This window comes from Ursus americanus, chromosome 25, assembly GCF_024610735.1.
Source record: "Ursus americanus isolate L20-20 chromosome 25, mUrsAme1.1.p, whole genome shotgun sequence".
Lineage (NCBI taxonomy): Eukaryota > Metazoa > Chordata > Mammalia > Carnivora > Ursidae > Ursus > Ursus americanus.
Window position 1 is genome coordinate 43,101,339 of NC_142151.1, and position 13,635 is coordinate 43,114,973.

The 13,635-nt window shown below is 56.5% G+C and overlaps 1 protein-coding gene across 6 annotated transcripts; it reads left to right on the top strand.

Annotated features, from left to right (window-relative positions):
* Positions 1-7,193: 7,193 nt before the first annotated feature.
* Positions 7,194-13,635, top strand: ATG101 (autophagy related 101). 6 transcript variants are annotated; one of them, XM_087855861.1, is made up of 5 exons: positions 7,194-7,315; positions 7,887-8,009; positions 10,476-10,730; positions 10,860-11,112; positions 12,934-13,635. In XM_087855861.1, exons 3-5 carry the CDS (start codon positions 10,675-10,677, stop codon positions 13,336-13,338), a joined length of 714 nt encoding a protein of 237 aa, XP_087711987.1. In that variant the 5' UTR covers positions 7,194-7,315; positions 7,887-8,009; positions 10,476-10,674; the 3' UTR covers positions 13,339-13,635. The 6 variants fall into 6 exon arrangements, with proteins under 6 accessions (XP_087711987.1, XP_045656950.1, XP_087711985.1 ...); XM_087855859.1 differs by lacking the exon at positions 7,194-7,315 and adding an exon at positions 7,450-7,595; XM_087855860.1 differs by lacking the exon at positions 7,194-7,315 and adding an exon at positions 7,477-7,601.

Below are 13,635 nucleotides of genomic sequence, written 5' to 3' on the forward strand. Positions count from 1 at the left end.
ACCCCCCACCAGAGCCCCTGAATGAGACTTTGTCAAGGCACACACTTGGCAAGGTGCAGGGCAGGCGGGGGGCAGTTAGGAGATCTTCTATTCTCAGCCCTGCCTCCAACTCCGTGCTGCTCTCTGAGAAGCTCCTCTTCCTCCCTGAGCCTCGGTTTCCCCATCTGCTCAATGGGTCCAGGAGCAGCACTCTGATTAGGAGCAGAGCTTGCTGGGAAATCTCCCACCAACTGTGGGACTGGACTGAGTTCTCTCCCTTCGGGTCACTCTCTTCCGTACCCCTGACTTCAGAACTGACAGATGTGGAGCCCAGGGCAGGCCCTTGGGGAAGGCAAAAGGGCCATTTAGGGGCTTGAGTTAGAGGCAGGGGTTGGGTATGGGGAGGGCAATGGAGAATCTTGGTCTGTATAGATATCTAAACCCCATAGTGACAATAATAGCAGGTTCCATCAAGCACTAAGTTCTTTTCGTATGATATTTGTCATTTCCAACCCTCACTACCACCCCATGGGGAAAGTGTGGTTATCCCCACCTCATGGGCTGGGAGCACAGCAGAGTAGTAAAGAGCGAGGACCCTAGAACTGGACTGCCTGGCTTTAAATCTTGGCTCCAGCTCTTTCTAGCTGTAGAATTTTGCCAAAGATACTTCTGTGCCTTGGTGTCTTCATCTATGAATAGGGACATAATTGTATCTATTTCATAAAGATACTACAACGATTACATGAATGCATGTATACAAAGTGTTTCAAACAGTGCCTGGTGTGAAGCAAACACTCAATAAATCATAGCTATTGCTTTTACAAATGAAGAGAAAGGAAATGACTTTCCCAAGGTCACTTGGCTTCTCAGCGGCAGAGCAGGGTGTGTCTCAATACCTAACCACTAGGTTTCCCTGCCCAGGGCCTTGTAAATGAAAGAAGCTCCATCATGGATGGTGGCTCCTTTCCAGTGTTCTGGTGATTGGGGTACAGGGTGGGAGTCTGATTTCTCCAGCCCCGCCCTGCCCCACCCTGCCCCGCCCAAGGGCTGGAGCCTGGAGGCAGGCCCTTTCTTTTCCACTGAGCAACTGGAAGAACTGGCCTCCAAGTCTTGCTAGGGGCTGGGAGGGCGAACAAGGGGGCATTGAGCCTGGTGGGGCCTCACAATGGCTGCTCTGTCCCCGCTAGCCGGGGGCTGGGCCCGTTTCCGACAGGGACAATAGTCAAAAGGCAGTGACGCCGGCAGGGCCTGGAATCCCAGGCGGGATTTTCCAAGGCCTCAAAGCCTGCTGTTTGTCCTCACATGGAGACCCAGGAAGCCTGCCTCCCTGTCTCCCCCCCACCCCGCCCACGCTGGGCCCTGTGCCCAGAGGCCCCGGCCCCCTCCCCAGCCCTGAGGTGCCATTGTGACTGGGGTTGGGGTGGCTCTGAGGTCTAGGATCCGAGTGGGGGTTCTAGACTCCAGAGTTTGTGCCTGATGACCCTGCTCTGGGGCCGGGAATGGAGGAGACGGCCTCGTACCTGGGCTCTGACCACTGGCACTTGGTCATGGAGGAGGTGGCAAAGGCTGGCCTCGAGGAGGCTGCGGAGCTTCTGAAGGTCACAGGCAGCCACCCGTACTTGAGCTGTACTGTGCCACACCATCGGCTCTGGGTGTCCAGTGCGCTGGGCTGTGTGGCAGCTTGCTCTCTGGCCGCAGAGGGAAGCCTGCGAGAGGCCATCAGAGGTGGGAGGCCGCATGTGGTGGCTGGATGGTCAGCAGGTGGTTAGTGACGTCGTTCCGCAGCCCTGAGGCAGCTGTGTAGGGCATGTCCCGGCTGAGGGCAGTGCTGGGTCCCCTTTATGGGACAGACAGGCCTAGGGAGTCCCAGGGAGTTTTAGCTTAAATCTGAACCAGCCTCAGCCCCTCCCGAAGTCCCTGCCGGTGGAGGAGACCCCAGAGCCTCCTCAGAAGATAGGCTGCAGGGGTGAGCTTCTGTGCGTCCACCCTCCAGCCCTATCCAGGCCTGGCCTTGCAGCTGGCAGCTGCTCTGTCCCCCCTAGAGCCCAGCGCCAAACCTCTGCCTTCACCCCTGCTCTAGGCTCAGGCTTCTGCCGTGTCCTGCCTTGGCCCCAGGCTGGGGGCTGCTGGGGTAAGGTCTAGGCTGGCTAGGGGGACTTCGAAACCCCCAGCCTCCAGTTGCGAGGCCAGGAAGGAGTTAGCGCAAGGCTGAGCAAAAGCCCCCTCCGCTCCCCCAATGTCTCCTTCCCCACACAGCCAGGGACACTCTGAGGGCAGGAGGCCCATTCCAGGCTCTCCAGCTAGACTCAGAGCTGGCCTGAGGACTGGGGTGCCCTGGAGACTTTAGCCTTGGCTTCTGCCTCCTTTCCCCCACCCCTAGGCCCGTGCTTGGTTATTCTCCCTACCACCCTGGCTCCCCTTCACCTCCTGCCAGGCCCTGACCCTTTCAGGACAGGGGCCACTTGAGGTCTCCTCAAGGTCTGACCCAGGCGCCGGCACTGTCCAGCCCCTACTCAGGCACGGCAGGGGCCGGGGGTGGCAGCTGGGTCGAGAGGGGAGTGCTGGGGCGGGTGTGTGTGTGTGTGTGTGTGTGGTGGGGCTGTCTGGGTACGTGCTGTGTTAGCAGGGAGCAGTGCCCAGCTGCAAGCCAGGCAGGCGGGGTGCCGACAGTCCCTGGCCTCCTAGTCTGGTACATCAGAGGGACAAGGTCCTCACCCAGCCCAGCCTTGGAGCCCTGGACCTCAACCTGGGTAACTGGGGTACTATGAGGATAGACAGATGCCCCTGGCCTGACAAGAAACCAGGGTTACATAGAGAGACCACCCCTACCGGGGGGGGGGGTGTTGGTAAATACTCTCTCCTTTTGCAAGGACAGTCACACAGGCTCCCCTGGCCCAGAGAACAGATACACGCATGCCTCCCAAAGGAACAGATGCATAGGTCTTGCAGGACACAGATGACAGAGGCCTTACCCCTGAGGACAGACGCAGAAATTAAGCCCCATCCCCACCCCAACTTGGCCAGAGGGACAAACATATAGACCTTCCCAGAGAAAGACACCCACCACCCTTCCCGGACACCAAAATGCAGATTCCCATATCCCGCAGGAGGACAGGCAGCCGCCGTGGTACCTCCCAGCCCAGGCCAGGTCGAGAGGCTGCCTGATGAGGTCTGGGCTGGGAGGTGCCTCTTTCTCACGCTCTCCACCACCCTGTCGGAAGCCCAGCCATTTCCTCTGCCTCGGAGGAGGGGCTGTTGGGGTGGGTGATGGAGGAGCCCCTTCCCTGGGATCCCAGAGGGGAAGATGTCAGAAGAGCACAGCTGATTCTCCGTGGCCCTGCAGCCTGGCCCGGGGGGAGAGGGTCAGCAGACAGGGTGCTGGCCACCCGGCCAGGCTAGGTACCGTCAGGAGCCCCGGCCTGACGTCAGTCCCACTCATTGTTGTTGCCGGGGCTTGAGTCACTCCCCGTGACGCCACTGGGGTCAGCTCCGGAGCGACTGGGGGTGGCCTGGAGGCCCAGCTTCAGGGCTCAGCTCTCCCCTGGGCACACACTAGGATGGGGTGGGGCCATCCAAGGCCACAGTCACCATGCAAAGCCAGCTGCCTACTCCCAAGGTCTTGAGTTGGCCTTCAGGGTCTCTCCACGGGCCTCTGCTGCCGGCCTGGCTCAGAGGGCCTCAGTCAGCCGCCCTGCTGCCTGGCCGGCCGTGGCGCTGGGCTCTGACTGAGACGTCCGCTCTCTCTGTCTTTGTCTCTCCCGCCCTCAAGCCTCAGTTTCCACCCTCGGCTCTCAAAGAGACCTCTCCCCAAGCCTTTTTCTTTCCCCTTCTCTAGGATTCCCTCTCCCCTAATAAACTCCCTGTAGCTCCACTTCTTTCTGGAACCACTCCCCCCTTCCTTCCCATCCCCTCACGTTGCTATCCCGTGCTCTGTCCCAGTTTTCTTCTGGTGTCCAGTCACCGCGCACCTTGCCAAAAGCAGGGCTTGGCCTCTACTTCATTCTCAATGTATCACGTTCTCTCCCACAGGCCCTGTCGAGACTGACAGCAGTAGCCTCTATCCCAGGCCCCTCTGGTCCCTGTGAAGCCTGCTGCCGTTGCTTTCATGCCAGGTCTTGTGTTCTCCTGCCCGGGAGTAGCCCCTGGTCCATTTCCTCTGCAAGACTTTGAGCTTCCAGAGCGCCACACTGTCCACCTTGGCATGACATGGGCGTGGCATGTGGACAGTTACATATGTCTGGCATGAATGAATGAATAAGTGAATGAATACGTGATTATCTCTTGAAGGGGCGCCTGGCTGGCTCAGTCCATAGAGCATGAGACTCTTGAACTCCCGGCGGTGAGTTCAAGCCCTCTGTTGGGTGTAGAACTTCCTTAAAAATAAAATCTCTGAAAATAACAACAAAGATTACATCTTGATCATCAAGAGAGTGGCATAGGGTGGGATAATTCATTCCACACAGTCTTTTTGGACCCTCCCTCCCTGACAGGACCACCCACACGGGCGTAGGGCCCAAGGTCTGAGGTGCACTGCCCTGTAAGGATTTGGGGAGGTAAGAGGGGCAAGGACTGGCCAGCATCTGCCCCAAGACAAGCCAGGTGAGGGGCTCAGCTTCAGCCTCAGGCAGGAAGGGCTCCAGGGACAGGGTGAGTTTTGGAGGAGGGACAAGAGTGGGTGGAATGAGGACAGAGGAGTGTGTGGCCCTGGCGAGTGTATTAGTCCGGGTTCTACAGGGAAACGGAACTAATAGGACGTATATCTACAGAAAGGGATTTGTTATGAGGAATTGGCTCCTGTGGTTATGGAGGCTGAGTCCCAAGATGTGTAGTCAGCAGATGGGAGACCCAGGAAAGCTGGGGCATAGTTCCAAATGCCGGCAAGCGGGAGACCCAGGAAGAGCGGGTGTTTCAGTTCAAGTCTGGAAGCAGGAAAAAAACCCAGCGTCCCAGCTTGAAAGCAGTCAGGAGTTCTCCTTATTCCTGGCAGGGTCAGCCCTTTTATGCGAGTTGTGCCTTCAACTGATTGGATGGGGCCCACCCTCATTAGGGGAGGCAGTGGTCTGCTTTCCCCAAGTCTACCAGACACGTTCATCTCATTCAGAAAACATCTTCTCAGACACACCCAGAATAACGTTTGATCAAACGTCTGGGCACTCTGAGGCACAGGCAAGTTGACATAGAAAATTAGCCATCGAAGTAAGTTACTACATACCACCGAGCCTAGGCTTCATTATCTGTAAATTGGGGGGAAATTGTATTTACCTTCAAAGAGCTGGAGAAATCAACACAATAGGGCATTTGAAGTGCTGGTGTTGTGCCTGACAAGGCTCAGTGATGGGGAGTAGTGATGATGATGATGTCAGGACTGTGGCCTCGAAGGTCCCTGAGATGGAGGGTGTCAGGGGTAGAGGAGAAATCAGCCACTCCCTTCACTGGCTGGCAGTCTCTGGGAGTTAGGCTCTGATCCCCCCACCCACCCAGGGCTGGTTCTAACCTCCTTGGGTCTCCCTCTTTTGGCTCCTCACACGCTCTCGCAATATTTTATGCTGATTCCTTCTGGTTAAGTCCAGGCTCCCAAAGAGGTTGCTGGTCTGTAAGGAAGGCAGCTTTCCCCTTCCTGAAGCTGCCAGGGCAGACGTAGCTGCACCTGGGATGGAGACAAACCAAAGACCAAGGCTGCACAGGGGCCCAACTATGGGGAGGAGGGCGAGGGCACAGGGAACTGATGAGGACGGGGGTCAGCCAGAAAAGGAGTTTTGTGGGGGTTTAGAAAAACTGGTGGGAGGGTGCCTGGGTGGCTCAGTCGGTTAAAGCCTCGGACTCTTGATTTCCGCTCAGGTGGTTATCTCAGGGTCATGAGATGGAGTCCTGTGCTCACTGCGGAGTCAGCTTGAGATTCCCTCTTTCTCTCCCCTCCCCTTCCCCCATTCACACTCTCTCTCCCCACCCCTTTCTCTAAAATAAATAACTAAACACGTAAACAAATAAATCAATAAATAAAAATTTTAAAAAAGAAAGAAAGAAAGAAAAACTGGTGGGAGAGGGGAAGCCTAAAGGGTGTACTGGAGCCAGCTGGTCCTGGTTGGTGCTCGAGAGCCCACTGTACCTCTGAGATCAAAATGTAATCCTTCATCCGTTCTGGACTCTGCATTCCGGGATGTCCTGTAGCTTCAAATCAGCCATCGTAGAAAACTAGCAAATGCTACTGATCAAGGCACCTTCCCCCTAGAAAGCAGGCTTTGAGTGGTGTGTATTAGAGAATGGTAGCGCATGGGGAGGGTCAGGGCGAAGAAACCAGAAAGAGAACTTCTGTGGTGGTATTTGAACCCCAGGCTCGGCTACTTACCGGGTGACCTTGGGCAAGTTCCTTAACCTCTCCCAGCGTCAGTTTCTTTTATTTGCCTTCTAGTATTGATCGTTATCAAGCTTAAATTAATTAACATATGTAAAGCACTTTAACCGTGCTCTTCACGTTCCACTCAATAAAGATGATCTATTATTATTTTGGGAAAGAAAGGGTATGTTAGGAAAATGAGCATCTTAATCCTCAAGTAAACCACTCAAGCAGGTCTCGGTTGGGGCATGCCAGGCCCTGTGGGCATTAACAAAACGACGGACAAACCTCTGCCTGCCCAGGGCTTACGATCTACATGGAAAACCAAGCACTTCCCAGAAGTTACAGAGCACTAAAAACGGACTCATTCGTATAACACTTTACATTCCACAGAGATCTTTCATATGAATTCTCTCTTGTGATCCTCACAACAGCGCCCTATTTATACAGGAGAAAATCAGAAAGGATGAGTGACGTCAAGGGGCTCACACGGGGGGCAATGGCAGAATTAGGAGCCTTACAAGAATTGTCACCAGATCATTCACGGTAGAGCCCCAAGCACTGCTCCAGCATGAAGAAAACACAGTAAGGTTAAGCCCCTTTCTCTGGCATCGTGGGGCCGGGGATTCTATTATGCACGTTGGACAAGCTAAAGTTTTGCCATGAGTTCGGCATCATGCAGCGCCCTGGCGTGGGCTCATCTCCGGGCCCCCTCTCCTGATGGCATGCCCTTCATCTTGGGCGATCGGTGCCCCGACCAGGCCTGTGCGCCCGGAGTTGGAGACCAGACAGACCAGCGTCCCAGGGGCAGGCTCGTCGCCGATGACTCCTCTCCGCCTGGGGAGGCGGCACAGAGCGCACCGGCCTCTCCTTCCCTCTCATCTCTATGGCGGAAGTGCGTGTTCCAGCCGAACCACAACAACACTCTCGGTGGTGGGAGTGAATGGACTCGTCCAAATGAGGGGGATACTTCTCACCATCGACTCAAAAAATCCGAGCGAGGTAATCAAGACAAAATCAAGCACGTTTTCAGGGAGCAGTGTGTGGCTCCCTGTGTCCGCCGGCGTGGCTGTAAGGCGGGGCGGGCGGCTGCGCTGCTGTCGGGGCCCGGCCGGGCGGGATTCGCGCCCCCGCCGGAGGCGCACGGAGCCGGTGGAACCCGCCCGGCCGGCGGGGGCGGAGGTCCGGCCTTCCGCCGCCGGTGCCGCCTCCTGCCGCGGTGGTCGAGCCCTCCTGGTGCGCGGTTGCTTGGTTGTCGGGTCCCGGTCGCGGCTTCGGAGAGGTGGGGGTCCGTGCCAACCGTCTGCCCCCTTCCCCTGTGCGAGGGCGGGCACTCCCCGGGCCGGTGGGAGGGACGGCGCGCCTCGAGTTCCCGAGCGCGGCCAGGCTGGGCGCGGGGAGCCCCCCCCCCCCGCCCGCATCTCCCGGGACCTCAGGAGGCAGCTCCTTCCCTGGACCTTGCACTTCGGCGGGTGGCGGGTGGTGGCGGTGGGAGACACGGGACCCGGGCGGGAGGCCCTTCCTGGGGCCCGCCGGAGTGTCTTGACGCTGAGCCTTCTGTTTTTGCTTTCAGTCTCTCTCTTGCGCTTAGTCGCCGGCGCGGACGTCGAGGCGCGCCTGCGGAGGGGACACTTGCGCGTGAGGAGGGGCAAGGGCATGGTCCGAGCCTGAGGGACTCACGCTCCAGCCTGTACGCGTAAGTGGGCATCGGGATGCCCTGGGCTCCAGCCTGGCTCTGTGCTCTGCAGACCTGGGCCTTGGGGGGATCGGAGGCATGAGACTACCCAGAGAAGACTCCCTGCTCACCGGAGGCGCGGGTGAAGGGAAGGGGACAGACAAGCTCATCACAGACCAGAGGTGGCTTGCTGTGGGAACGAGGCTGGGGTTGGTCAGTACCGACTTCCTGGAGGAGTGTTGCCTAAAGCAGTTCAATAATGAGGGAAGAGCCCGGGCGTGGGGCAAAAGAAAGAAGTGGCCTGGGTGAACGTTTGTGGGGGACCCCAGAGGGGGAAGTGGTGGAAGAAGGGGGAGCTGGGCCAGAGCTGGGAGCCTCTAGATGGAAGCCTGTTGAAGGGAGTTATACTAGAGAACAGAAATGAGCGGGAGAGCCCGACTTCTCCTGAGTGTAGGAGAAATCAATCCAGCAACTCTTGGAAGGAGCTGAAGCCTCCCGGTCAGGGTGATTTGAACAGTTACTTTGTACTAGGTTCCGGGCACTGAGTTTCCAGTGATGAGTAGGGTCTAGTCCCTGCCCTCAATGAACTGTCTAGTGGGAGAGCCAAGACAGCATAACACCTGTGAAGAGATGACTGCTGGAACAGGTAGACCCGCGCTGGTAGCCGAGCCGAGAGGCAGAGGCAGCTTGATCTCTCGGAGCTGTGCGCAGACTGCCTCGTCCTTTCCACTGAGCACTGCTATGTAATGGGGCTTGAGACAAACTGAAATACACTTAGAGGAGAGCTGCCAGATAAGATGTGATGTCTGGCTGTGATGCGTATGGGGACTGGGGACCTTTAACCTGTGCTAGGGGTGAAGGGTGATGGAAGAATTGTTCCAGATATCAGAAAGGCGCATTAGTGGAAAAGGGGTGAGACTTATTCTGTGTGGCTCCTGATACCCAAACTGTGACCAGGGGTTTGAATGACGAAGGGGTGGATTTCTTCTGTAGAAGGAGTATCTGAGTAGAGCCGTCTAAAGATGGAATGGTCTGCTGTGAGAGGTGGTAAGTTCCCCATCAGGGCAGGTTTGTAAGCTGAACGCTCAGCAAGAAATGTGACTATTGCTTCTCCTTTGGGGCTCATAGTCAGTTACTTACCAAGGTCTGGTTCTCAGGTGTGTTCTTTCCTTCCCACTGGGTCCACCAGTGCTGTATCATAGGCTGTGTCCTCTCTCAGCAACAGTGATATCGTAATGAATTATAGTGGCTGATATTACTGTTTACTCCTTGGCAGGTGCTGAGTGCTTGATAGATGCTAAATCTTCCACTGCCTGGGACAGTCCTTTCAGGGTAGCTTCTGTAGGTCCCCTTTATGTGGATTTGGGAAACTGAGGCACATAGGAGTGAAGTACCTTGCCCAAGATCACACAGTGAGCAAGTGGCAGAGCTGGGCTTCCAACCCAGGCTGTCTGGCTTTAAAGTCACTGTTTTTAACCACTATTCTACTGTGTTTTACGTATGTGATTTTATTTGATCGTCACAAGAATCCAAATTTACAGATAAAACATACTCAGAGAGGTTGAGTGATTTGCTTGAGATTACAGAGCAAGGTATAGGAGAGCTGGGGTTTGACCCAGGGCTGTTGGACATGAAAATCCCCACACTTTGCACTTCACTCGTCCACATCCCCTTGCGCTGCCTCTGTAACTGTCCGTACTGTCGGGGCCTCTAACTGGACCTCTTGCCCAGCCTTTCTGCCTTAAATCTGAAAGTTTTGACTCCAGAGTCTGTGGGTGGACCTGGCACTAGGTGAGATTTGGGACGTGCGTGTGTGTCAGTCAGGCGTCAAAGCCCAGTCTTCGTGTTTTTTTTTTTTTTTTTAAGATTTATTTATGTATTTGAGAGCACGAGTAGTGGGGAGGAACAGAGGGAGAGGGAGAAGAGAGCCCGTTGCGGGGCTTGGTCCCAGGACCCTGGGATCATGACCTGAGCCGAAGGCAGACGCTTAACTGACTGAGCCACCCAGGCGCCCCTCAGTCGTCATAGTTTTTATTGATTTCTCAGAGCAGTTTCTGGCCACAAAATAGTAAAGAGCCATTCTTCACCTTTTATCCGGTTCACTTTTTTTTTTTTTTTAAAGATTTTATTTATTCATTTGACAGAGATAGAGCCAGCGAGAGAGGGAACATAAGCAGGGGGAGTGGGAGAGGAAGAAGCAGGCTTCCAGCGGAGGAGCCTGATGTGGGGCTCAATCCCATAACGCCGGGATCACGCCCTGAGCCGAAGGCAGACGCTTAACGACTGAGCCACCCAGGTGCCCCTATCCGGTTCACTTTCTGATGCACAGATCTGATCGTGGCACAGTGAGGCGTTGACTCTTCCCCAAATGCTTTAACCTGGTCCTTCGAGGTCCCAGGCAGTCAGATTCCAGTCTTCCTTTTCTTTGAACTCGTGCCTTGTACTCTGGCCAGTCAGGCGGCATTCACCTGCTTTTCTCTCCTGCAGTCCTGCGGCCTCGAGGGCAGGGGCCGTGCTCGCCTCAAGCGGCCGGTGCCTGACAGGTGCCACGCAGCGAGCCTTTGTGGGACACTGCGCTGGACGCCGTCCTGAAGTCAAGCCCTGGCTGGTTGTTTGGACTGGTAACTTTGAAGCTCTCTCCCTTTCTGAGCCCGAGAGTCGTCCCGGTAGTAATGTGTTGGTCGAAATGCAGAGAAGGGCCACGGAGGCAGAGGCTGGCCGGGACAGGAAGGCAGCGGACAGGTAACAGGGACATCATTCAGAAAGTGTTAGCTTGCTGACCTGGCTGCTCTTGCAGGGTGGCCCCTGGCTGGGGTGAAGCTCCCCCATCTTTATTCTTGTCCCGCACCGGGTGTGGGCCCCTGGCTGCAGGATGAACTGCCGCTCGGAGGTGCTGGAGGTGTCGGTGGAGGGGCGGCAGGTGGAGGAGGCCATGCTGGCCGTGCTGCATACAGTGCTCCTGCACCGTAGCACGGGCAAGTTCCACTACAAGAAGGAGGGCACCTACTCCATTGGCACCGTGGGCACCCAGGACGTGGACTGTGACTTCATCGACTTCACCTACGTGCGGGTCTCCTCTGAGGAGCTGGACCGTGCCCTGCGCAAGGTGGTCGGGGAGTTCAAGGTAGGGGTGTGGCCCAGCGGGGGCGGGGGGGGCAGGTGGACCTCGAATGCCCCTCCACCCCAGCTTGCTCTTGCACCAGCGTACCCTTCCCGAGTGTCCCTGTTGGGTTCTTCCACGTTCTAAGGAACGCGTGTGTGTTCAGCGCTCCTTGTGGGGAGGGTGGCTTCGGGCGGGGGGCAGGGGGGAGGGGCCGGTAAAATTACCCAGGGAAGGAGAGCAGGCAGCCCTTGCGGCATGGACATCGGGTTCCCTAGGGTGCTCATCGCCTCCCTGGGCTGGACGTTCTGTCTGATCCTTCAGCTCTCTCTACTGACTCCTCCTCTCTGCTTCCACTTTCGCCTTCAGGAAGTTCCTTTCCCCTGGGAAATTCCCTGAGAGGGAGGCTTGCTGGGCGCAGGTGCTTGCCGTCCAGTGGAGCGTCCCTTTGGGCAGTGCGGCACATGTCTGTATGTGCCTGTGCGGGTGTGGAGGAGGCTGGCGGGGACACACCGGGCTGCTAATGTTAGTCGCTTCGGGCAGTGGGAATCTGTTTGCGTTCAGGGTTGCAGTGTTTCACTGTTGCAGGGAGTGGCTATTTTGACTTTTCAAGTAAGAGGGAATTTTTTTTAAGGCCCCATGTCTGAGGTCAGAAGTGGAGGGTCGTCTGTCTGGCTTCCGTTCTACAAATGTCTGAAGAGCCCATACACAGTGCCGGGCGCCATGTGCTCATGCCCGGAGGTGGACCCTCTCCCAGGCCACAGTGTCCCCCCCCACTCCCACTCCCCAGTCCCTCTGAGACCTGACAGGGTAAGTTCATAACAGTTTCCCAGTCCCTCTTCAGGGGAGGCTGTGGCAGTCAGCCGTTGGTCCTCTAGACGCCTGTAAGAGTCACGTACATATCATGGATTCTGGAGCCAGGCTCTATGACCCGACAGGTGTGTGACCTTGGGCAAGTGACTCCACTTCCCTGGCTCAGTTTCCCCGTATGTAAAATTGGAATGATAATCGTACCTGGCTCATCAGCATATGCACTGTGCTGATTACATGAGTCTGGTACGTCAAGTGCTCGAACCAGCCCGGTGCCAGAACAAGCACTGTGGAACTGTTAGCCACGATGACTACCAGCCAGGATCCCGTGACCTTGCTTTGTCTGCAAAGGAGCGAATTAGTCCTTGACGGACGGTTCAGGACTTGAGGGAAGCATCCTCACCCTCCGAGTTGGTCTTAACTCAGATGGAAAGGTGCGTCAGGGTCCCAGCTGCCCTAGGAGGCAGAGTGTGGGGCCACTCCACCCACTGGAGGTAGGGGATAGGCAGAATTATTGGGGGAGATGGTCTCATTTGCTTCTCAGAGGAGAAGAGGGAGAAGCCAGGTCTGGTCTGTCCTTTCCTTATCCCTTCTGTTTCTTGGTCCCCCCCCTTAAGATTTTATTTAGTTGAGAGAGAGAGAAGCGGTGGAGGGGCAGAGGGAGAAGCTGACCCCCCCCCCCCGCCCCGCCTCGTGACTGAGTCCCAAAGGCAGTTTTTAACTGACTGAGTCACCCAGGTGCCCCTCTTGGTTTCCTTTTTTCTGATTAAGGATCACTGGGCTTTAATCCCGTCTTCTGCTTTTCTTTGGAGACAGATTTTGTTGGTTTGCTTGGAGCATTCAGGGTTAGGCTGGCTGTTCGCTGTGTCACTTCACATAAATCCTTTGCTCTCTGTGGGTCTCCTTCCCTGCCCTCCCCGAGGGACTAGCAAAGCTAGGAGAGCCTGAGCCCCCGGGGCCCAGGAAGCAGGCGCTCACAGGGCCAGAGCTGCTCCAGAGCCTCGCTCTGCTCATCCGTTGCCCCTCCTTCCCCAGGACGCGCTGCGCAACTCTGGGGGCGACGGGCTGGGGCAGATGTCCCTGGAGTTCTACCAGAAGAAGAAGTCCCGCTGGCCTTTCTCGGACGAGTGCATCCCCTGGGAAGTGTGGACGGTGAAGGTGCACGTGGTCGCCCTGGCCACAGAGCAGGAGCGGCAGATCTGCCGGGAGAAGGTGGGTGAGAAGCTCTGCGAGAAGGTCATCAACATCGTGGAGGTGATGAACCGGCACGAGTACCTGCCCAAGATGCCCACGCAGTCGGAGGTGGACAACGTGTTTGACACAGGCCTGCGGGATGTGCAGCCCTACCTCTACAAGATTTCCTTCCAGATCACTGATGCCCTGGGCACCTCGGTCACCACCACCATGCGCAGACTCATCAAAGACACGCTTGCCCTCTAGGCCTTACTGGGGCCACGGGCTCTCCTGGACGGCTTGCAGACCTTGGCTTCTGGGGATCGTACCGCGGGGCCCTTGGGGCTCTGGAACCTGCTCCAGGTCCTTGAGGAGACTTGGAATGGCCACCCCTGGCTTCCTTGTTTTGTGGTTGCCGGTCTTTGGTCATCCCTTTAACCTTTGCTAATGGTCACATCTGGCCTCCGCTGTCTCTGTACACCCCTGTGGGGGTCCCCCTTCCTCCACCGTATGGAAGGGCCATCGCTAGGATGGTGAATAAAGTTGAGAACGTGTTTAGGTTGA